Raw genomic sequence first — 22393 nt, 5'->3', positions numbered from 1 at the left:
TTTTAATTTCACAAAATCTCAGTTGTTATCCTTTTGGAATCTGCTCGACCCCTCAGTCTACGGTGTCATTAATTTAAAGAGGAAGCGAAATGATCGTCTAAATTCTTTGCTCCTTTTTCATTTTTTAAATTAATCGTTCCCTGTTCCTGTTTGCCACTCTGATAAAAAATTCAAATTTTTGAATGGAAACTGGCATGGCAGTTACATTTGCTCGGGTTGGGATTTAGGAATGTATGCTGTATAGGATATGGCAAAGAAATTGCTTTAAAATGCGGTGCCCATGGCGTATAATAAAATGGAGGTTCTATAAGGAGAATAGCCTGTTAGCTACACACAACATCGTTTTAACCAACCAAGAATTGATTAGCAGTTAGCAGTAGCTCTTCTGGCAACAGCGGTTTGCATTAGGATAATATATAGTGTTAGCTTATTGACATGTTAGCATGGCCAACACGTAACATGGAAATCAGCCAACCGGAGCGACGATTAAGAAGATGAATGTATTACCTGATATCAGCAGGTCGCTCAGGTCATCCAGGCTTTGGCATGGCAGTGATCAACACACAGAGCAGCCGTCAGGAGCTGTTTACTCAGATCTTCCGGCTTAACAGCTGCAGTCAGTTCCTTGAATTTGGCAACCGGGGTTGCCAGACTTCATAGAAGAAACACACAAAATAAGCCGTCAAAAGTGCGTGCGTGCGGGCGGTGTTGAATCGAATCCTGGAGAATTTCCAGGTCAAATGAGACTGTTAGTGTTGGTCCATCCACGTAGTAACATTGGGACCCAGTTACTGGTTTACTTCTCTAATGACCCAGATGCATCGAAAACACAATCACACAGGTTTACACTGCCCTCTACCGTTAAAGGGGGACTATCACCAATATTACACGGAGTTCATAAGGAGTATCACCCATCCTGTGATAACAGCTGTATGTTTAGTTTTATGATAATTTGTTTATTCTAGGCAGGAGACAGTGTACGAAAGTTCATGCTAAGAAAATAGACGGCAACAAAACGTGTCAGTGTAAAAGATAGATTCAAAAAGAGCTGAAAAGACAAACAGAAAAGGGATTATTTACCACGGAGTTAATGGCAGCATTGAATTCAGTCTGGGATACATTTAATCCCTCTCTGAACACTACTCGACATCTGGAGCAGGAGACATTAAAGCTTACTGGGCCTGGATCTCCTCTACTTCTAACTTTTTACTTACTAAAAATCTACAGGAGACACAGCAACATTTTTTTATTTGGGTTTAATTGTTAAGAAAAAATGACTTGATGGATGTCTGTGTGGTAACAGGTCATTAGTTGGCATAAGCAGGAGAAATTAATACAGCCAGAACAAGCCGTTTCATTATGGGCACAGTATTTTAAGGCTGGAAATTGAGGACTTATTCTTTCAATTGGATTTTGAATGCAGGACTATTATTTGTAATGGGGTATTTTTACACTATGTACTAGTACTTTTAAGTAAATAACTCTTTCACCCCTGCCCTCTGATTGAGGGTGAAAGCAGAAGGACAAAATCGCCCCGCCACCTCGGTGTCTCCACAGCGACCTCTAACGGACAGGGTTTGAAGGGCTTCTCTCTTTTTCGTCTCACGGATTCGCCGAAATCGTCCGTGCAGAGGCTCGCAAGCAGGTGCGTCTTAAAGTTTGAATTACAGGGGAAAAGTTACAAAACATTACATGTAGAAATGCTCACCGTACCTTGCTACATCCACATGCATGAAATATGTTTTAGTTTTTAGCGAGCTAGCATAACGGGCGGTGAGCTAACGGTAGCGAATTAGTTAGCTGACACCCGCAGGTGTCGGGTGTAAAATGTTGAGTTCAGTTTAACTTTAAATCGTTCTTTGATCTTCGTGAGTGTCACTGTTTTTTTTTTTGCAGTGTCTGCTGTTTTAACGACGAGGGACGAGTGGACTGACGAGGATATGACGAAAATATCAATTCTGAAGGTAATCGAGCGTGAAATTACCAATGGCTAACGTTAACTTCAGTCGATGTAAATGCTAGCACTCAGCAGCAGCTAGCTTTGTTTGTGTAAGGCAAATCCGGTCAGTTTAAAGACTTGTTTTTATTGAATCAATCTTAATCTTGAAATGGGATTATACATTCACTGTTCTTTACAGTGGGCCTAGTGGTTAGCACTTTCGCCTTACAGCAGGAAGGCTCCGGGTTCGAATCCCGGTTCAAACCAACCAGGGCCTTTCTGTGTGGAGTTTGCATGTTCTCCCCGTGTATGCGTGGGTTCTCCCCGGGTTCTCTGGCTTCCTCCCACAGTCCAAAGACATGCAGAATGGGGTTAGGAGACTTTGAGACTCTAAATTTACTGTAGGTGTGAGAGTGAATAGTTGTTTCTCTCTGTATGTGCCCCCCCTTACATTTTGATGAATATCTCGTCAGTTGTCACAGTTGTACCTCTTAATCTGAATCATCTTAATCGCCTCTAGGTTAAAAGGTAACCTGTGGAGTTGGAGAAGTGTCTTGCATGAGTGGGTCCCTATTTTGCTTTGTTTGTCTCGTCATGGTTTCACATTTTACATGAAACTGGGATTACAGTTTTGTCAATGCTCTTTTTTTCATAATTTTCCCTGGGGAGTGCCTTGTTCTTAATTTGGAAGTCAGATTAGTTAGTATTTGTTCAGTATGAATTGATATTTGTACCATTTTTTAGTTTCTGTAAAGAGCGTGCATCTACTTTATTTTGCCTGTTTGTATTAAATAACAACGTAGTCCTAGTGGCAATCATGTGAACAGCGAGTTTTTGTCTGTACAACTTTTGTCGGTTTTGCTGCCTCTACAGGTTGAGAACCCATCCTGCCTCTGGGGTCGGGTTGTTAGGAATCTGGGTGGCAACACGGAGTCGACAGAACAATATAACAATCTGCTGGCTCAGATGAACCTCTTCTACCATGAACTCACTCAAGACCTGTGCAAGTTGAATCCCACCTCGATAGAGGAGGGACAGGTACTGTGGCCTTAGTTAGATTGGATGTGTCTGCAGTAGGGATGTCCCGATACCAAAAATCTAGTAGTCGTTACCGATACCACCAAATGTACACAATACTCAATACCAAATTTGATACAAAAAAAACAACAAAAGAAAAATAATACTTCACTGTTTCATTATTCTTTTTTTAACATTACAAAAAACAACACTAGTGGCATGTGGCCTTCAAATAATGAATACAATTAAACAATTTAGCATTCCAAAAAATGATGTGCAATACTATACAATCAACTTTTTTTGGCACAGCTTTACTATTTTTAAACCTGGCCATTTGAAGCCATGGCTTCAACACATAATAAATAAAATTAAGCAACTCTTAATATGGCAAAAAAGAAAAACATTGGCATATAGCCGTCAAATATTTTTAAACAATACTTACATTTAGAAATCATATTTTCTGTGCCTCTGAAGAGCTTCTGATGTGGTTGGCTGTATTAATGTTTGCTCACCATGCTGGTTTATACTGAAAAAAAGAGAGATTTCAGTTATTAAACAAACTGTTTGACAATGACTTAGTAAAAAGTAGAGGTTACAGGAATAGTACTAAGGCATGTGAGCTCTAACACACGCACAGTCACAGACTCATACTCGTCCCGTTGCGTTTTCAGAATGTTTGGACCAACTTGGTACCGTAGTATCAGTTCTGGAGACATCCCTAGTCTGCATGTTAACTGTATGTCCCCTCAGGTGTGTGTGGTGTACTGGTCAGTGATGAAGTGGTGGTGTCGGGCTGTGGTGGAGTCAATCATCGTGGACTCGGAGTCCAGTCAGGCTCACTGCCTCCTGGTCGACCACGGAGAACGGCTCGTCGTTGCCTCAGACCAGTAAGGCTAGAACACCAGTCCTCCTCAACACTGTTCCACTGCCATTTTATCATGTCTTGAGACATTTAACAGTTTATTTTAACAGCTATTTTCTATAGTTGCACAGTATTTACCAGACATTTTGAATCAAGGCAAGATACTGTCATTGTAGGTCTGATGTTAAAGATTATGTATAATAGAGAGACGGTGCGCGCGAATGCATGATTGACTTTTGTTTTCCCTTGGTCTTATGAGGATCCGAGTCGCTGTACAGACTTTTTTCCAGCTACCTTTTTGGGTGAGGAGGTTCCACCTGGCAGGAATTAAACCAACAACCCTGCGAGTGTCTGTTTACGAGGAGAAGGCAGAGCTTACGTAAGACAACTTCTTTGTTTACCACTGAACTGTTGACAGACTTCTCTAAATCAAAAACCTCTGTGATGTAAAATCTAAAGTAGTTCTGTGTCTGTGTTGTGAAGTTGTATCTCTATTGTGGAATTAAGGCTACATTCATGCTCCTTATGTTTTAGTTTTAAAACGCATCTCTGTTTATGGCTGGCGAGCACTCTACTCGAGGTTTCCAGTACCTTGTCTGATCTAAGCCTTATTCTTTTCCTCTGCAGTCCGTCCGCTCAGTGGGACAGCTCAGCTACGCTCTACCTGCACAACCTGCTACAAGGTGAGCAGCACGGCAGACACACATTTTCATTTATTTCTGTTTTTGGGAGACTTAACTAAACTGTTGTGCCTGGAGATTGACATTAAAATGTATTTGCACTCTTGGCGAATCATTTAAAAAATCTGCTTCCTTTGAAATCAAAGCATCTACTTGGACAGAGGCTGTGTTGCTTGAATCTGAGTCAGACTCCACCTCCATCGAGCTCTTCCTCAGCATTGGGAACATCAAGGTGAACATTGACCCTTAAGTATTGGACACAGCAAGTCACAGTAATTAAGAAAAGTAATTTTAAACTGTTTTAACACCGAGCAAGGCAGGTAAAATATACATAAGATCTGTTTTTATTATGTGCTTATTGTTGACAACATTGAGTTTGTATTGCCTGTCCTCTTGTTTCTTGTTTGTGTGAAAGTTGTATATTTTGATGTCTGTTTTCGCTTACATTTTCTTGTGCATTTTGTTATTGGAAATTAACGTATTTTCATTCCAAGTGAAACAAGTTGCTTGAATTGCGTTAAAAAATGTTTCCTTTGTCTCAGATCTGTGTGAACGATGAGCTTGTGGCCAAGAAGTTTGCATACTACATCAGAGAGTCGGCTGAAAGCAGTGAGTTGGATGAGGTGGATCGACTTCCCATCATGTTGTCCTCCAGCATCTTAACCCAGACCGTCTCCATAACCTCAAACAAGCTGACAGCAGAAACTCCTCCATCTCCTGGTACACAAAAACATGTGACTGTCTGTTCAGGGTCTTGGGCCATAATATACCCAGGACATCAGGGTGCATTCGTTTGTACCACATTAGGTGTCTGTGTATGTGGACACATCCACGTGTGGTGTGAGCCAGTACAGTATCTGTGGTCATACACTTTTTGCTGCACAAAAACCGTTGCGGACATAGGCAGGTGATGGCCACTCTGCTGTCTGTGGCTCTGTGGAAAATGAGAGCTACAGTGGTTTATATTTTGGAAAACTGTCATGAATTTGAGTTTTGAGTTCATCCTTGGTGTTGGAAACGGCAGTTGACAAATTCTATTCCATTCCACAGTTTTCTTTTGGTCAATCACTGACATAGCAGCCGCCATCTGCTCGGATTCTTGTCGGTTATCTGCAATTCTGGTGCTTTTTTTTTTACTGCCAATTCTTTGTGAATTGAGTTTAAATTCTAATGAAAAATCAAATAAATGTGTGAATCTGTTTCAAAGTGGCATTAACACCACCCCTTTATCTGGTTTTACACAAGGTCTGGTTGCAGGCAGAGCAGGTGATTGGCTGACAGCGCCCTCTCCACCTCAGGTCAGCAGCTCTGCTAACTTTGTTACTGTCAGTACTGAAATAAATATCCACAGATCCTGACCTCTGACATCTCTGCTGTTTCAGAGTCAACAACCTGATCTGTCGACGTCCGAGGGAGACTGTAGGCCTAATGTGACAGATGAACGACTGTCTCCAGGCAGCCAATCAAAGAGAAGCTCTTACTCTTCTGCTGCAGAGAGGTGAGCACATGTTTGGTTCAGTTGGGCAATAATTGTTCAATAGAAAGAGAAGGGTGATGAGTAAATCTTAGATCTGTGACTTGCTCTTGTGTTGTTTTAGTGACTCATCAGATGACACCGACTCCTCTCTGGCTGCAGCTCTGACCAAAAACGTCAATCTGTTCAAGTGAGAGCTGACATCAGTCACATACAGCACCCAGCACATTGCACATCATTTTATCCGACTGCTTGACACTGAAGGGGCCCTCCTCTCCTACAGTTTCTTGAAGTTTCTGAATCCTTGCAGCAGCTACCAGCAGGCTGCTCGTAGTGTGAGTATAGTTTAGAGCATTCTTTCCTTGGGGCCAATTTTTTTTAAAGAACAATGATTTTGTGTGTCCTGATAGCCGAGTGGTGAAGGTGTCCATTGTCCATTGTACTGTTCTAGCTGGGGACAAGGGGTGTAGTGATATACAATTGTATTGATGTTAACTGCAAAATTAAAAAAAAATAAATAAATATTAATATCCTGTTGATACACATGATAATGTCATGTGAATAATCCAGAGCCTCTAAAAAAGTTTCCATTTCTTTTCATTGTGTGCGCTAACTAACACTATTACTTAGTAGATATTAGTATTTAGTGTTGCCAAAAATGGCGTACGGCCAAAAATATTCAGACTTATAAAACAGTGCGTACACACATCTGTGCGCAATTCTCCCTTTATAAATCACAGATTCAATTTTATTTGTATAGCGCCATATCACAACATACATTGTCTCAAGGCACTTATAGGTCAATATAACAATGTTACAGGGAAAACCCAACAGATCCCACAATGAGCAAAGCCCTTGGCAACGGTGGAGAGAAACAACTCCCTTTTAACAGGAAAAAATCTCGGATAGAACCGGACTCAGTTGGGGGCGGTCATCTGTCTCGACCGGTTGGGGTGAGGAGAGAAATGGAGAAGAAAGGAGAGCTGGGCAGAAAGAGGGTGAAAGGAGAGACAGTAGGAGAGAAGAGAGAGAGGACAGTTGTACAACCGTCGCTTTAGTCTCTACCAGACTGACACTTATGATTAAAAAATGCAATTAAGTTGTTATTATTAGTGATGATGATAATAATAATAATAATAATAATAATAATAATAATAATAACAATAATGGCGGGTTTGGGTCCTGCAACTCTGGGGTCGGAGATAGACAAGGAGAGATAGAAAACACAAACAGGGTTAGTGACATGTAATGTAAACATATCGAGGGGGGGAGGATTTGTATAAAAGTTACTTTAATCTCCATCAGACTGATACTTATAATTAGGGAAAACTGACACTTATAAATGCAATGATGTTATTAATAATAATAATAGTAATAATAATAATAATAATGATGGGTTTAGATCCTGCAGCTCGGGTCAGAGATCTACTAGGATAGAGAGAGAGTTATTGACATGTAATGTAAATACATGGGGAGAGAGAGAGAAAAAGAGGGATAAGGGGGGAGAGAGAGAGAGAGAGAGAGAGGGAGAAGGAGAGAGTTGGAGAGGGAGAGAGATGCTCATGGTATAAATTCCCTCAGCAGTCTAGGCCTATAGCAGCTTAAAAAAGAAATGGTTTATTAAACACCTGAGCAGCTCTAACTATAAGCTTTATCAAAGAGGAAGGTTTTAAATTTAACTTTGAATGTAGAGAGGGTGTCTGCCTCCCTGACACAAGAGAGAAGCCTGGTGGCTGAAGGCTCTGCCTCCCATTCTACTTTTACAGACTCTAGGAACAACAAGTAGTCCTGCGTTCAGAGCGAAGTGATCTATTGGGATGATATGAAACAATGAGCTCTGTAAGATATGATGGAGCTTGATTATTAAGGGCTTTGTAGGTTAGGAGCAGGATTTTGAATTCTATTCTGAATTTTACAGGAAGCCATTGCAGAGATTCTAACACTGGAGAAATATGATCTCTTTTTCTAGTTCCTGTCAGAACTCGTGCTGCGGCATTTGGGATTAACTGGAGGCTTTTCATAGACTTATTAGGGGAATCCTAGCAGTAATGAATTACAGTAGTCCAGTCTAGAAGTGACAAATGCATGGACTAGTTTTTCAGCATCCTTTTGAGATAGGATGTTTATAATGTTCTTGATATTGTGCAGGTGAAAGAAGGCTGTCCTAGAGACTTGTTTTATGTGTGAGTCAAAGGACATGTCCTGATCAAAGGTAACTCCAAGGTTTCTCACAGTAGAGCTGGAGGCCAAGGTTATACCCTCCAAGGTAACTATATGATCAGATAACGTTTCTCTGAGATGTTTAGGACCAAGTAAAATGACCTCAGTTTTTTTTTCTGAATTTGGAAGTAAAAAATTATAAGTCATCCAGGCCTTTATGTCTTTAAGACAGTCCTGAAGTGTGTCTACCTGATTAGTTTCATCTGGCTTTATAGATAAATACAGCTGGGTATTATCAGTGTAGCAATGGAAATTGATGTGGTGTTTTCTTATAATATTGCCTAAAGGAAGCATATATAAAGTGAAAAGTATCGGTCCCAGTACAGAACCTTGTGGTACTCCATGTCTCACTTTTGTATGAATTGAAGATTTGTTGTTAACGTTAACAAACTGAAATCTATCAGATAAGTAGGACTTAAACCATTCTAGTGCTGTTCCTTTAATCCCAATGTGTTTAAGTCTCTAACAGAATTTTGTGATCTACGGTATCAAATGCAGCACTAAGATCTAATAGGACGAGAATAGAAACATGTCCACTGTCTGAGGCCATGAGAAGGTCGTTGGTAACCTTCAGTAGTGCTGTTTCTGTACTATGATGTTTTAGTGTGGTCTGTTGTGCTGTGGTCTGAGTGTGACTGCGCCTGCTGATCAGCTCCTCCAGTGAAGATATTTAACATGCAGTTATTTGTGCACCGATGCACTTTAGTTATCACATTTTTCCTCTTTTGCTGCTCTGATGGACTTTTTTCCTTGAATGTGTATTGTAGATAGAATTGAATTTGATTTGTAGATAGATGGATGAACTTTATTGATTCCAAACTGGAAAATTCCTGTGTTACAGCAGCAGGTATCTCTCTCACAACACACCTTACAAAATATTGAAAAATATAAGAAATACAAAGGTAAAAATATAAGAACTGCAAAACTATACAAGTATAAGGAATATCAATATAAAGAATATACATAATATAAGTGCAGGTGTGTAATCAGTTACCAGTAATGTGCATAAGAAGATGACATGAAAGTAAAAATGGGGCTGGGTTGGTCTATCCCTGCTGCTGAAAAGATCCTACAGGATATTCTGGATGTGGTTTGCTAGTTAATTTTGGTGTCATCTGTCCAAGGGACATTATCCCAGAACTGAGCAGGCTTGTTTTTAGATGTTTTCTGACATTTTAATCTGGCTGTCCTGTTCTAAACTGTTACTATTGGTCTGCTCCGTTGTAAATCTACTGTATTTGAATTCATGAAGGCATCTCTTGATTATTGACTTTGACAATGACATGCCTACTTCCTCAAGAGACTTCTTGACTTGGCTGGATGTTGTGGTCCTCCAGACCTTTTGGTGTTTCTAAACTGGACTGGCCAGTGGATTTCTTCTTATGAATAATGTCCAAATGGTTGATTTGGCTATGTTATGGCTGGGGGTGCGTTTTGGACCAGGCCGACAGGTTGAGGGATGAAAGGAAGAACAGGTTTTATTGTAATTGATCTCTCTACCAAATATAACTGGTACAAAAATCTGGCAACATGTTTCTGTGAGGTCTGCTTCTTTATACTGCTGAGACTTGATAAGGATAGAGTAGATCCTGTGGTTGCCTTCACAGGTGATGGCAGTGAGCTGCTGACTAGTTAATCACACACATCCACAGAACACAGAAAAGAGGCAAGGTTGCTGGAACCCACCAGTGTCACAGCCCAGCTGAGACAGGCCATTCTTATGTGGCCAAATCATAATAGGGTTTGCTTTTGCACTGATAGGTTTTATTTTGTTGTTTTTTTCAGCCTATTGAAGGCATCCTTGCACCTCTTTGGACCTCATTTTGAGAGTTTCACTGAACAGCTACCAAATGCAAGTTCAACACTTGGAATCAACTATAGACCTTTATCTGTTTAATTTGTCCTGGAATAAACGACAAATGGCCATGAAACCGCTTTACAGTCAGTTGTTGAATTATTTCTGAGCCTCTAAAGATGGAGTTGTGTAAAAATGGCTGTTAATGTTAACTTTTGTTAAACTCTGCATTAAACCTGAAGTTTACACTTCAATTACATTTGACTGCTTCATTTCAAATCCAGTGTGGGGGTTTTGACAGTCCAAATACTTATGAACCTGACTATCTGTCAACACAACAATCTTAAAGATTAACAAATTATTGCATTATATCAAGAAACTATAGAGCAATGCCATCGTTCAGAACCAAAAGCCAAAAGCTTTTTTTCCTCCATCCAGGTCGATGAGCATGAAGAGCGGAATGACTGTCAACCTAAAGAGACAGCTGCCGCCTCTAGTATCTGCACAGGACAGGAAAAGTACGGTGCCAACATGTCCTCATGTCTGACAAATTCTCACACACTTTGTCACGCTGTGATAGAATGGCTCAGTTTCAGAACTGTCACCCTTTTTTAATCCCTTGTGTTTGCAGGTCCATACCACTAAACACAACGGCTACTGTTCATGAGTTGTATGTTTAATATTTCCCATGTATTCTTTTTTTAAACAGTGAGCATGTAACACTGGATGAGGATGTGCTACCTATGAGGTGAGGAAGCCAGCATGCACCGAACAGCTCCTTCAGCAACCGGCTCCTTCACCCTGTGTGTGAGGAGCGGTATCGCAGGTCCTTCCTTCCTGCTGCTGTGAGACTGTACAACCAGCACTGCTCCCAATAGAGCACACAGCCACTGTGAAATAACCAACGCTGCAATATTTATATTTATTCCCCATGAGCAACTACTGCAACTGCTCTGTACATATTATTTATATTTTATTATATTTTGTACATATATACAGGTTTTTTTTTTTTAAATCCTGTAAATTTCTTTCTATTCTGCTATTTCTTCTATATTCTGTCCATGACCAAATTTCCCCATTGTGGGACGGGAATATCTAATCTAATCATATCTTATGTGGAGGATCAATCCTTTTTTACTTCACATATTAACATTAGTTAAATGAGCCGACTGCAATATGTAGTTAAAGAGTTATTTAAACTGACCTTTCTTTTCAGCCATGAAAAAAGTGGAGCTGCAGGTCTTGACCTCACTCGGGTTGAATATCTGGCAGATGAAAACACAAGGTACAGTGAAATGCCCTGTACGTGTTTAACAGTCACATAACTCATTACATTGTAAATAGCAGGTGCAAAAGTAATCCAGCTAAATTAGATTAAAACCTTGTGTACTACTAGCACTCTGACACCAGGTTGAGCTGTTGTTCAGAGTTTCTGAGCTGAAGTTGTGTACTCTCTCTCTCTTTGTCTTTCAGCAGCTCCATTGGATCAGTAGAGTCAGGACCAGCAGAAGCAGAGAAGACGTTGAGTGAAGTGGGCTGGGTCTGTTCCCGGTGAGCTGAAACTAGGACTCACAAACATGCATGAAGAGATCCGCGTTACATCTCAAACCTTTCGACAAAGATACAACAGGACCAGAGTGTTTTACTACTAAAGAGTACACTAATTGTTTTTTTACTACAAATCTCTGCCTGAAAGTGTGTAAAATGAATAATTAAATTTAAGAATTGAAAGTAATACCAAACAGTCTTGTCAATAAAGCTGTGTGCTTGCTTTTAAGTAAAATTAATTAATAAAGTAAAATCCTTTAAAAAGAAAAAAAAGGGAAAAAAATAATTGTATCCATGGCATTTTTTATTTGAATTCTCTTGTAAATAGTAATGTAGAAGGTAAAAACACATGATTTTAATCTGACTTTAATTGTGTCTGGCCACAGGCTTTTGGAGTGGTTGAACCCCGAGCCTCTGAACCCTGATCCAGACGCTGCAGATGACGCTGTAGGTTTTTTAAATTTCCTGCTTCACAAATGATACGAGATCTATGTCCTGAAGGTTGATGCTTCCTGTTGTGGTGGCAACCCAAAAAAATGTTGGATGATGGAATCCTTCAAGCTGAAGAAGATATATATGTTGGCTACCTGCAAAAAAACATTTAGAAGAAAACTATTTGGAATAAAAAGAAAATGTAATCGAGTGGAACCACTAAAATGTTTTAAACATGGGGTTTTCCTAGGAAAACTGTTGCAGAGGAGGTAAGTCACCGACGCACCCCTTGTCATAATTGATTTAGTCACTAGATGATGGCCTAAATAATTGCCACGTTTACATTAGCATGGTGAATGAAATGTATTTATAATTCTTTTCTAGGCTTATAGACCACACTGCTGGAAGAGCCGCCAGAGGCAATTTAGGGTTAAGTGTCTTGCCCAAGAACACATTGGCATGCGGACTGGGGGAAGTGGAGATTGAACCAGCAGGTCGACACTTAATCATGCTGTCTAATATGCCTGTGTCCTGTCTCCTAACTGTCCTAAGGTTGTTCCCAGTGATCCCAGCATGAGTGGGATTCTAGTGCACTCTGTGCTCCCAGTTCAGCCCTGCACCAGTCTGGATGATGCCCCCATCACTGATGGTCTCCGTTGGGTAAACAAGAATGTTCTCTGAGTTTTGTTTGAGGCTGTTCAGACATGAAAATGATAAAGGAAACAGTATCACAAAGACAAATTTAAGGTTGTATGGAAATAACTTATCTGAAAATGGTTTCACCATTGAAAGGATTACAATTTTGAAAATGATCAATAGTTTTTTTTCCAAGGTCTGGAAAATAATGAAAAACAAATAAGAGAAAGAAACCAGACCTTTTAAAACAGTCAAAAGTACTTTGTTACCAACCAGAAAAGATCAGAGGATCATTAGACCAATACAAAATTTAGTGGCCCCAAACAGTGAGAACACAAAACACGAGCAGCAACAATGATCTGTCAGTTAATTTGATGAGTTAACAATTTAAAACTATAGTTATAATGTTCTCTATTTAAAACCATGCAAACATTTCATCAGCAGGTCTATGGCACAACATCCCACCTAAACCACCAACAAAAATATTACTGAGTAGAAATTCATTCCAAACAGTGCTAAAAAGAACTAAAAGTTATAGCATAATAAGTGATAGAAATTTAATCCATGTTGCTCTGTAACCTGACGTTGGGTTAGGGTTTTCATTTTGGCTATGAAGTTCAATCCCTGGTGACATCTAGGTTTTTCAGTGTTGAAATGTTTACTGGTTGTTACCGAATCTAATTCCCCAAAACAATCGTACAAAAGGGACCAAACTCCAGTGAGCTGAGAAGCTCACAGTTGTTCAGTCTTGTAATCAGAGCTTAATTTACTCAGGTTAATTGCAGTCCACAAAGGTTTTGGACATATTGATACACAGACCAGTTTACCGTGTTGACTCGGGTCTTTGTTCCTCAGAATCAAGTGGACCACTGACCATGATTAGTGATCTTTAAAGAAAACAGTAGTTACAAAGTGATTTAACTGCACCATTAACTCTTCATTTTGCGTAAAACTGTCTCAGGGACATTCCAGTTGCAAGCATGTAACAAACCTTACAAAAATAACTTTTAGGGGAAAGTATAAGGAAACTTACTTTCCAATTCGTTGCAAATATGCTGTTGTTTGCTTACTTTGTTTGTTGAGACATACATGGAGGAATTTATGTTTCAGGATACAATTGGGGAATAACTTAAGTAAGCCTTTCAAACCTAAGTGGGTAATTTTATTATTTTCCATGAGATTTTATAACTTTAGCAATATTGTTTTATTTTGTTTAATGCCATTGAAACTAAATGTCAATATCCTTTTTTTTTTTAAATGGTGAAACTAACCCGCACTATGGTAGTTCATATGATGCTGGTTGTTTAATCTTTGGGTCTAGTTTGAATTGAAATGTGCGTGATGTAACTACTGTTAACACCACAGGGTGTCCTTTACTGCCGCCGCTCCTACAGAATTTTAATGACCTTGCAATTACACAACTCTGCGAGGGCTTTTATTTTAACACGACAAGACACAATGTCAGAGTGCTGTAGGCGAAACGCCTACAAGATAAAAGTTAGATATATTTTAATATATGTCACGCATCAACGTAACTGCGCCTGTGTTTTGATAGGAGCTAGCACATTGTCCGAGTGAAACATGAACAGAGTTAAGCAGATAAAGGTCTGGCTGTACTTTAACAGAGTAAGTGACAACAAGGCAAAGTGCAGCAAATGCAGTGCGTTTATTAGCTGCAAGTCAGATCACACCTCGAAACTGGACAAACATTTAAGGCAGCACAACATTGATTTGGAGCAATGTAGCTACACTGTTGGTTTTCCTGCAGGCTGAGTGTGACTGTGACAGTCTGCTGATCAGGCTCCTCCAGTAAAGATCTTTAAAATGCAGTTAGATGTTGTGCACCGATGCACCTTAGTTATCACATTTTGCTCCCATTTTTGGTCTGATGGACTTATTTTTCTTGAATTTGTATTGTAGACAGTATTGAATCTGACTTATTGTGCCCAAACTGGAAAATTCCGGTGTTGCAGGTATTCCTTACACAACAGACCTTATGAAAATATTTTTAAAAAATCTGCTGCTGAAAAAAAGAAGGAACCACTGCACCATAAATTAAAAAGAGTCTATATGTGACTGTCAGATACTGTATGCCGTCCGTGTTCTATAGTACATCCTCTTTTGAGTGTAGGAAGGTCTTATATTGTATGCTCGCATTAAATCTCCACAAGGCTAATTTTTATACTTGGCTGGTTCAACTGGCTGCTGCTTTAACGTTAAGATCTGGACAGTGATGGATTTACTGATTGTAGTATGTTTCAAATAATTTATGAGTGCATCATATTTTGTAGAAAGAGCAAGTGTTTTAGGGATCTGCATTCAGACCTGGAGCTTTCAAGATAATTTAGCAAAAATAACATTGAAAAAAAGCAGTAGTAGTTTGGCACTATGGCAATCATGATAGTAAGGAGCCCCCAGTACAAACCACTGCTGGCACCACTGTCCAGAGGTTCTCGGTCCAAACTACAGCTGAGGGAGTTTCAGGGGCCAGAAGATGCCCTGGGTGGTTTTGGCAGTGTGTGCGTCCTGGCAGCAGTGACCAGAGATGAAGAGAGCCAAAGAATTGAGCATGTAGACGGGGTATTGTTTTTGTCGTGGGCCGTTCATGTCAGAAATATTCTTGTTCACACTGAAATCAAGACACGTACTGCTCACAGCCCAGCACCGTGCAGCTTGATTGGCATTAGTGAGAGAACACCAGAATTGACAAGTCCACCATTGGCACCCTGTTCTTTTCACAGACAAGAACAAGTTCACACTGAGCACATGTGACACGCGTGAAAGAGTCTGGAGACACCGTGGTGCCTGTAACACCATCCAGCACTACCGATTTGGTGGTGGGTGTAATGGAAAAATTGATGGAGTTGACGCTGACTCAGAAAGACTGAGACCAAAGACGTCTTAAGCAGAAGTATTTATTACAAGAGTCCGCTATATATCCAGGAGATTTCTGGTTTGGTACACATCAACAAGTGGTCAGTGCATGGGGTCCCAAATCTGCCTGTCTCCGGTCACTGTGGGTGTATCTAGCTCTCAGAATAATGTCGTCATCTCACAAACAGAATGGCTATCTCCATAGTACCACTCTGTCTCTGTCTGAGTATGTTCTTTATTTACAGCAGTGCGTCTTGTAAGATGTGAACTTAATTCTGCAACAACGACACCCAGAGACAGCCTTGGCTAACCATCGACTGTCCCGGCATGCCAAAGATGAAATGACCTTGCATTGGCGAATAAAACACTCATCTTTGCAGTCTCTTTGAGATTGATAATTTTAGTTTCCGTTGACCGTTGTTAACGTCATTTTGTTCTCAACAAATTATACAATGTACATCGGTAAAGATTTTCAACTTAAATAACTTGTTCATCAATATCTGATTTTAAGTGTTCCCTTAGATTTTTGGAGTAGTGTATATATAACTCCAGAGTTTTCACGTAGCGACCATCTGTCTCCAGGTGCTTCGGGGAAAGCAGTACAGCACTCCATCTCCAGCTGACTGTTATAGCTGGCCAGCTGTTTCTCGAGGATGCAACACAGTCATCGTGTCCCACAATGCTGACCAGCCCCTCAGCTACCTCACCCCACTCCTTACCCACATTCTGCTCAACTCCATCTTCAGCTCCCTCACCTCCAGCACAGGGGTGAGTTTATCAACACCACTCAGGAAGGTTTTTACTGAGTGAATCTTGCTCATTTAATCAGAGGGCTACCTTTTCTGAATTCTTAAACAACACAACAATAACATTTTAAAATAGCAGCACCATTGTTTGACTAACTGTGCTTCCAGTCATTTAGTTATTGACAGACAGATGGGGTTCTAACCTTTGGTTCTGTACTTTCTCTGTTGGGGGGGTTTGTATCCAGCCCATAGCAGTGCTGTTGTGTCCAGGCTGGGAGAAGGTCCAGGTGGTGTATGACCTGCTGGATGATAGCAAGATCGCCCATGTCCTTCACCCAGTTGTTGCGCTGCCAGGTGTCGAGAAGGACGCTGCAAAGACTGTCAGGATCCCAAAGAACTGTGAGCAAAACATATTCTTTGTCATCACTACACATTTGTGAGGTTAATAATGAAAATCTACATTTCCAACTTGGAATGTCGCATAATAAGACAGTTTTTTTTTGTTTTCTTCTAACGAGGTCGACTGTTGGTGACCACTCCCTTCAGTTTCGTCCGTCTGCTGTCCTGTCACTGCTTCATGTTCCTGCGTCTTTACCACCTGGTGCTGGACGAGGCCGACCAGCTCTTCACTCTTGCTCCAGACCAGGTACACAGTCAGTCAGTCATTTATAGTCAATAGCTACTGTTATCAGGGATCTAACAATACACGTATTTGTATTGAACCTGATATAATGTTCTCAGAGCCACTACGCTCAACAAGGCAACATGCTGTCTGCTCTTCCCCTCCCCAGGGCAAAACATTCCTCTCCTGTAAGGCACACCGGAGGCACAATATGCTAAGCTTGCTCGCTGCAATATGGTACAACAGTATGTCTCATCTGCGACATGAGAGGTTACATCAGTGGGACTAGTTCAGATATGTCAACTCATTTACGCTGACTTCACCCCATGTGTCAATAGGTAGAACTAGACGGAAACACGGAGCAACACAGACGTTGCGAACTATCCGCGCAGCATTCAGGCAGCCATTCAACTGATTCAAATAGGGAAAAACAAATAACGGCGGCGATTGGTACATTTATAACCACAGATTCCTGCGTTGTATACCAAAAAAGAAGCCCAAACAGAGTGCAAACTGTTCAAAGCACCCGCTGTTGCTCTGACTGCAGACTGCTGCACGTCAAGGGCTACACGAAGCTACCTGACAGTAAGGACAGATTACCTTACACAGGTAACGCTGTTACTTGGTTGTGAACGTCTGTCCCTAGTGAGAGGGTATTTTCCACTGCAGGTGACATTGTCGCATCAAGCAGATCTGTGCTGTGTACAGAAAATATGGACATTCTCATTTTTCCTTTGGAAAAAACCTTAAATTTAGTCAAAACAGTGAGTTCCATTTATAAAAATATTTTTCTTTTGTACTTTTCTTTTGTTTGTATTTGTTCATAACTACTACAATACTACACATTATTTGTTTTGTATGCTGCTAAGAAGACACCCCAGATGGGTCAAGTATAGCTCAATCATTGTTTAAATTAAAAAAAAAAACCATACTTTATTTTTAATAAATAAAAAACATTTTTAAATCAAAGACATTTGTCTAGCATTTCTACGTTCTGAACCGTGACGCCACTGTGACGTATCGTACCGAACCGTGAATTTTGTGAACAGTTACATCCCTAACTGTTATACTAGCTGCTAAATGGTGTGATGTGGTCAGCAATCACATTTACATTTACACTCTAAGTTTTTGAACAAATAGACGGTCTATTTTTAAAGATGTTTGATGGACTTCATTCATAAAGAGCTGTTCTAGACCCCTCAAAGCAATTTACATACAAGTCACATTCACAGTCACATATTCATACAGCACTTCAATATGCTGCTCTTTTCTTCCACATATCATTCACATTCTGACGGAATAGCCATCAGGGGTGGGTTAAGGTTCAGTGTCTTGACCAAGGCAAAAAAATTGTGAGCCAGTATGCTTATCGATACTGCTCAAGGATCTTACTTACTTTTTACTTTTAGAGAAAAAAAATTGAATTAACAAAATGTGAATGGAATGGACAAATGTTTTGTTTTTTCGTACTGTACATTGTTGAACAATGGACAGCACTATTTTGATCAAATAACACTTATAAAGAAGATGATGATGTATGTTGAGTGATGGGACTAACATAAAAAGCCTGTCAGAGGAAAAAAGTAACACAACTCAGTATAAACAAACAGACAGTTAACTAAAGTCATTGGACTCTACTGATGTTAAGGGTTGTAGGTCTTTCACTATGAACCTGGTCACAGTGAGGTGTAACTCATTCACTTTCTCCTCAGTCATCCTCCCACCAGCTGCAGCTGTAAAGGGCTTTAGGCTTAGATTTACTTTCACTTTCACTAAATGTTTCCACAGATCACTCGTGTTACCAACTTTACTTGCAAAATATTCATCACACTTGTGTCAATGAGTGTTTTCTCCATTGATTTTGGTTAAGTACAGATAGACTTTACCTCTCTGCATCATCACACGGAGCAGTAAGTGTCTGTCTCTCCTCAGGAGTGGGAATAGCAATAATTCATCATAGACTAATGCATTCATTTCTTCAATACCGTTTACAGCACCGATAACGTCGGAGCTTATTGATATTACGTTCTGTCATAATTGTGTGCCGTGGCACGTTTAATACCCGTTTAATCCCACCCCTAGATAAGACGCAACCCAAACTCCTCTCTTTAAAACAATTATAATAATTTAGCGGCGGTGTGGGGGGAAACATTGGAATATTTCCAGACAATATGTCAGATTTTAAAATGGATCTTTAGCACTTTGAGATTGCTTTTAGCAATGAAAAGTGCTCTATAAATGAAATTTATTATTATTATTATTATTATATTATATTATATTATTATTATCTCAAAATATTTCTAGACAAAGGTATACTCATATAGGAAAAATGACAGATAATGAAATTGACCAATGAACAAGTAGGGAGTGATCTGTTCTTTACAACATAATTATTGTTATTAATTGATTTGTGAACATAAAATCAGGCCTAAGTAATGTAGACTTAGCTCTGTTTGTTTATTAGACCATATTGTCACATGAACACTTTTGGCTCTCATAAAACTTGTATTTCTGATTCTGAAAAAAATAAATCCTCTCCTTTTTAGATGGTGGCCATCTTGCAGCATTTCCAGAAGGTGACCTCCACCGAGGAAAAGGCCTCTTGTCCTCAGCAGCTCATTGCTGTGGCGAAGCGGTGGACCAGTCACATGGAGAGCCTGTTAACCAATCACATGCCCTACCCCTGCATTGTCATGACCGTCCCTGAGGAAGCTGCTCTCTATGGGAACGTTCAGCAGGTAAGTCATTATAGCTGACATATTGTGTTGTCGCCATGACATACTTTGCTCTATAGATGCTAAAATATCTTAATATGTGATAATCATTTGAGGTTGCATTTTATTAGCATTAATCCAATTACCATCCAAGCTTCTGAAAGAATATAAAAAGCTGGTTTCTATTTTTTATGTAAATATATGTGATATCCACACATACATATATATATATGAGTGTTTAGACGTCATGTTATAGTATAAACAAATGAGATACTAAATGTTTCTCTTTCTACAGGTCATCCTCATGACTCTCGAGACCAGTAAGATCTCAGAACTCTTGGGCGTGTTGGATTTCAGCCCAGATGTCGGCCAGAAGACTCTGATCATTGCCAACTCTACTCAGGAAGTTGAAGACGTGTTCAAGGTGAAACAACAACTTCAGTTACTGCTCATTCCAGTGCTATAAATGTCTGGCGAGGTAGGACTGCCTTGGTCTGCCAAACACGTTTGTAAACTTTGCTGATAATGTTTGTCTCGTTTTTCTGTGAAACACACTCAATTGTGTTAAAGGGATGCACTTTTTTTTCAAGCGTACTTTGGCCATGTATTAATGTGCCAACTCGCCGCTATAGCTCTGAATCGAACAGCTGACTTGCGAATTGATACGCTGATTCTCTGGAAAAAACTACACTATCATTACCCACTACTCTACATCCGCTTGAATAAACTACAGAAGGAGGGCAGTGAAAACATGGCAGTTTAACCAGCATCTGGGGCGGTTTCCTTTAAGCTTACCAGTGTGTTGTCTAATTTTCAGGCCGTGAGCAACAAATCGGCATTCTGCCTCAAGACTCACGAGGGATTGACACACCAGTTCGACTTTGTCATCCAGCAGTGGAGAAAAATCATCGGCTCTGGCACTCATGTTATTCTTGGTAAATGGAATATGTTTCTGGACACTTCAAACAGGAGAACCCTAATTATCATTAAAGATATTTGGAACTGTTCGTTGAACATTAACAGCACTGCCATTCCTCTGTGTTTTTGTTGTTTGACCTTCGACCTTTAGTAACCACCCACGAGTGTCTGAAGTGTTTTGGGATCAGAGATGCAACTTGTATCGTCCACTACGGCTTCCCCACCTCTCCCAAGCTGTTTGGCAGCCGACTCTACTGCATGTCTGAAAACTTCAGAAACCTCTCAGAACGGGTGAGTTGTTATGCTCAGGATCAAATTGGGGGATAAAAAATCTTCTCACGTATAAATGATGATTGTACTGGACAGATTAGTAACAGTTGTAGTGTCCACATCAAAGGCTCCTCGTGCACCGATTCAATTATTTGGTGATATCTCCTCCACCCAGGATCAAGCAAAGAGCTGCCCCCATGCCACCAGGTCGGTGCTGCTGATCTCAGAGAGAAACGCCCGTCATATTGTCGGGGTTCTGCGTTACCTGGGACGAACCAACGCCGTACTGCCCCCTGAGCTACTGACCTTCGCCCAGGGCCTCCACGTGGCCCGGGAGGACCTGAAGACCAACAGGCCTCTCTGTAGCTACCTGAAGAGCTTTGGAGTGTGCAGGTCTGCTTTATAATTCTTCAAATAGTGTTTGTTTTGTTCTAATGTGTTTCATGTGATGATCTGTGTTTTTTCTGCTCAACTCCTTATTGTTATGGGTTACAAACCCAATAGTACCAAGGGGAAGAAAGGCATGCGAAGGCCACATCGACATTCCATATCAGTCTTGGTTCCTCCAGTCCTCCGGACAAATGAAAATATGTATTCCCTTTTGACATTTACCCATTAGACATCAGAGCATACTTTAAACCCTTTAAGTAAACGTATCAGAAATAAAAAAGAAAATAGTTCAAACACAATAAAAAATGTGTGTCATTAACCCATGTATATTAAAAGGACAGTAAGCGATTTTGGAGAAAGCATCGTTCTCTTTTCGATCCGGGATCTTGCGAGCTCCGGTATGGGAGTCCGACGCACTAACCGCTTAGCCAAAACCACAGAGTTGCAGTGTCACCCACTGTTATGTTCACAAACTACTCGCAGTGCTGTGTGGTACTATTTTTTTACCTTTTTTTTTTTTCGCACACACAAAAGCAACAGCTAGCCGCCTGGAGGAAATATTTGCAGATTTTTGCAAAACATGCATTGCATTAGAATCGCTTACTGCCCCTTTAAGGAGGGATACAAAACAAACAATGTCTGAAATAATCAAACGTGTGTGTGTGTGTGTGTGTGTGTGTGTGTGTGTGTGTGTGTGTGTGTGTGTGTGTGTGTGTGTGTGTGTGTGTGTGTGTGTGTGTGTGTGTGTGTGTGTGTGTGTGTGTGTGTGTGTGTGTGTGTGTGTGTGTGTGTGTATTTATATATCAATCATATAGTATTACTTAATAATAATATTAGGACAAATACTACAAATGTATCAATGCAAAGTCTTCCGGAAAATATCACTTTCTCTATCTCATACATTTCATACACAATTGCTACCCACTCTCCCTTTGTTGGGGGTCCCTTGTCTAACCATTTCTTAGTCATTGCCTATTTCTACTAGCTTCAAATTGTACTTTCAGACGGTACTTTCTGAGTGTGAAAATGAGTTGGAATATGAAATAAAATATAATAACTAAGAGCTAATAGGATTGGAATGGTGGACAATTCCAAAATATGTGAAAGTGATCTGCCATTGAATTATTACATTGTCTACAGCAGTGCTCAGATTCTCTAACTACTTAATTCATGATGTCATGAAAAACCTGATGTTCTTCCATGAAAATTCTGTCCATCGGCCAGAAGGGGAGGTGATGTCTGTCTGTTCAGCTCCT

General features: G+C 40.2%; 2 protein-coding genes across 3 annotated transcripts in view; one reads left to right on the top strand and one right to left on the bottom strand.

The window, feature by feature from the left end:
* Positions 1 to 809, bottom strand: part of ankrd27 (ankyrin repeat domain 27 (VPS9 domain)) — a 48409-nt gene extending 47600 nt beyond the window's left edge. Inside the window, exon 1 of the mRNA XM_047333159.1 lies at positions 508 to 809. The gene's annotated coding sequence lies outside the window, so the exon portion shown is untranslated. The remainder of the gene's footprint in view (positions 1 to 507) is intronic.
* A 745-nt stretch (positions 810 to 1554) lies between these two features.
* Positions 1555 to 22393, top strand: part of tdrd12 (tudor domain containing 12) — a 32376-nt gene continuing 11537 nt past the window's right edge. For both annotated transcript variants that reach the window (XM_035641289.2, XM_035641288.2), the window contains exons 1-26: positions 1555 to 1645; positions 1897 to 1964; positions 2813 to 2977; positions 3707 to 3843; positions 4078 to 4197; positions 4446 to 4501; positions 4645 to 4730; positions 5041 to 5218; positions 5744 to 5796; positions 5881 to 5996; positions 6097 to 6162; positions 6256 to 6307; positions 10426 to 10505; positions 10697 to 10735; positions 11204 to 11272; positions 11461 to 11538; positions 11922 to 11982; positions 12520 to 12627; positions 16060 to 16245; positions 16469 to 16622; positions 16742 to 16869; positions 19392 to 19583; positions 19855 to 19983; positions 20377 to 20494; positions 20629 to 20768; positions 20923 to 21140. In XM_035641289.2, coding sequence (XP_035497182.2) covers positions 1941 to 1964; positions 2813 to 2977; positions 3707 to 3843; positions 4078 to 4197; positions 4446 to 4501; positions 4645 to 4730; positions 5041 to 5218; positions 5744 to 5796; positions 5881 to 5996; positions 6097 to 6162; positions 6256 to 6307; positions 10426 to 10505; positions 10697 to 10735; positions 11204 to 11272; positions 11461 to 11538; positions 11922 to 11982; positions 12520 to 12627; positions 16060 to 16245; positions 16469 to 16622; positions 16742 to 16869; positions 19392 to 19583; positions 19855 to 19983; positions 20377 to 20494; positions 20629 to 20768; positions 20923 to 21140 — 2753 coding nt within the window. In that variant the 5' untranslated portion in view covers positions 1555 to 1645; positions 1897 to 1940. The remainder of the gene's footprint in view (positions 1646 to 1896; positions 1965 to 2812; positions 2978 to 3706; positions 3844 to 4077; positions 4198 to 4445; positions 4502 to 4644; positions 4731 to 5040; positions 5219 to 5743; positions 5797 to 5880; positions 5997 to 6096; positions 6163 to 6255; positions 6308 to 10425; positions 10506 to 10696; positions 10736 to 11203; positions 11273 to 11460; positions 11539 to 11921; positions 11983 to 12519; positions 12628 to 16059; positions 16246 to 16468; positions 16623 to 16741; positions 16870 to 19391; positions 19584 to 19854; positions 19984 to 20376; positions 20495 to 20628; positions 20769 to 20922; positions 21141 to 22393) is intronic.

Source organism: Scophthalmus maximus, chromosome 7 (assembly GCF_022379125.1).
Source record: "Scophthalmus maximus strain ysfricsl-2021 chromosome 7, ASM2237912v1, whole genome shotgun sequence".
NCBI lineage: Eukaryota > Metazoa > Chordata > Actinopteri > Pleuronectiformes > Scophthalmidae > Scophthalmus > Scophthalmus maximus.
The sequence above is the reverse complement of the archived record's forward strand: the minus strand, read 5'-3'. Positions and strand labels throughout refer to the sequence as shown.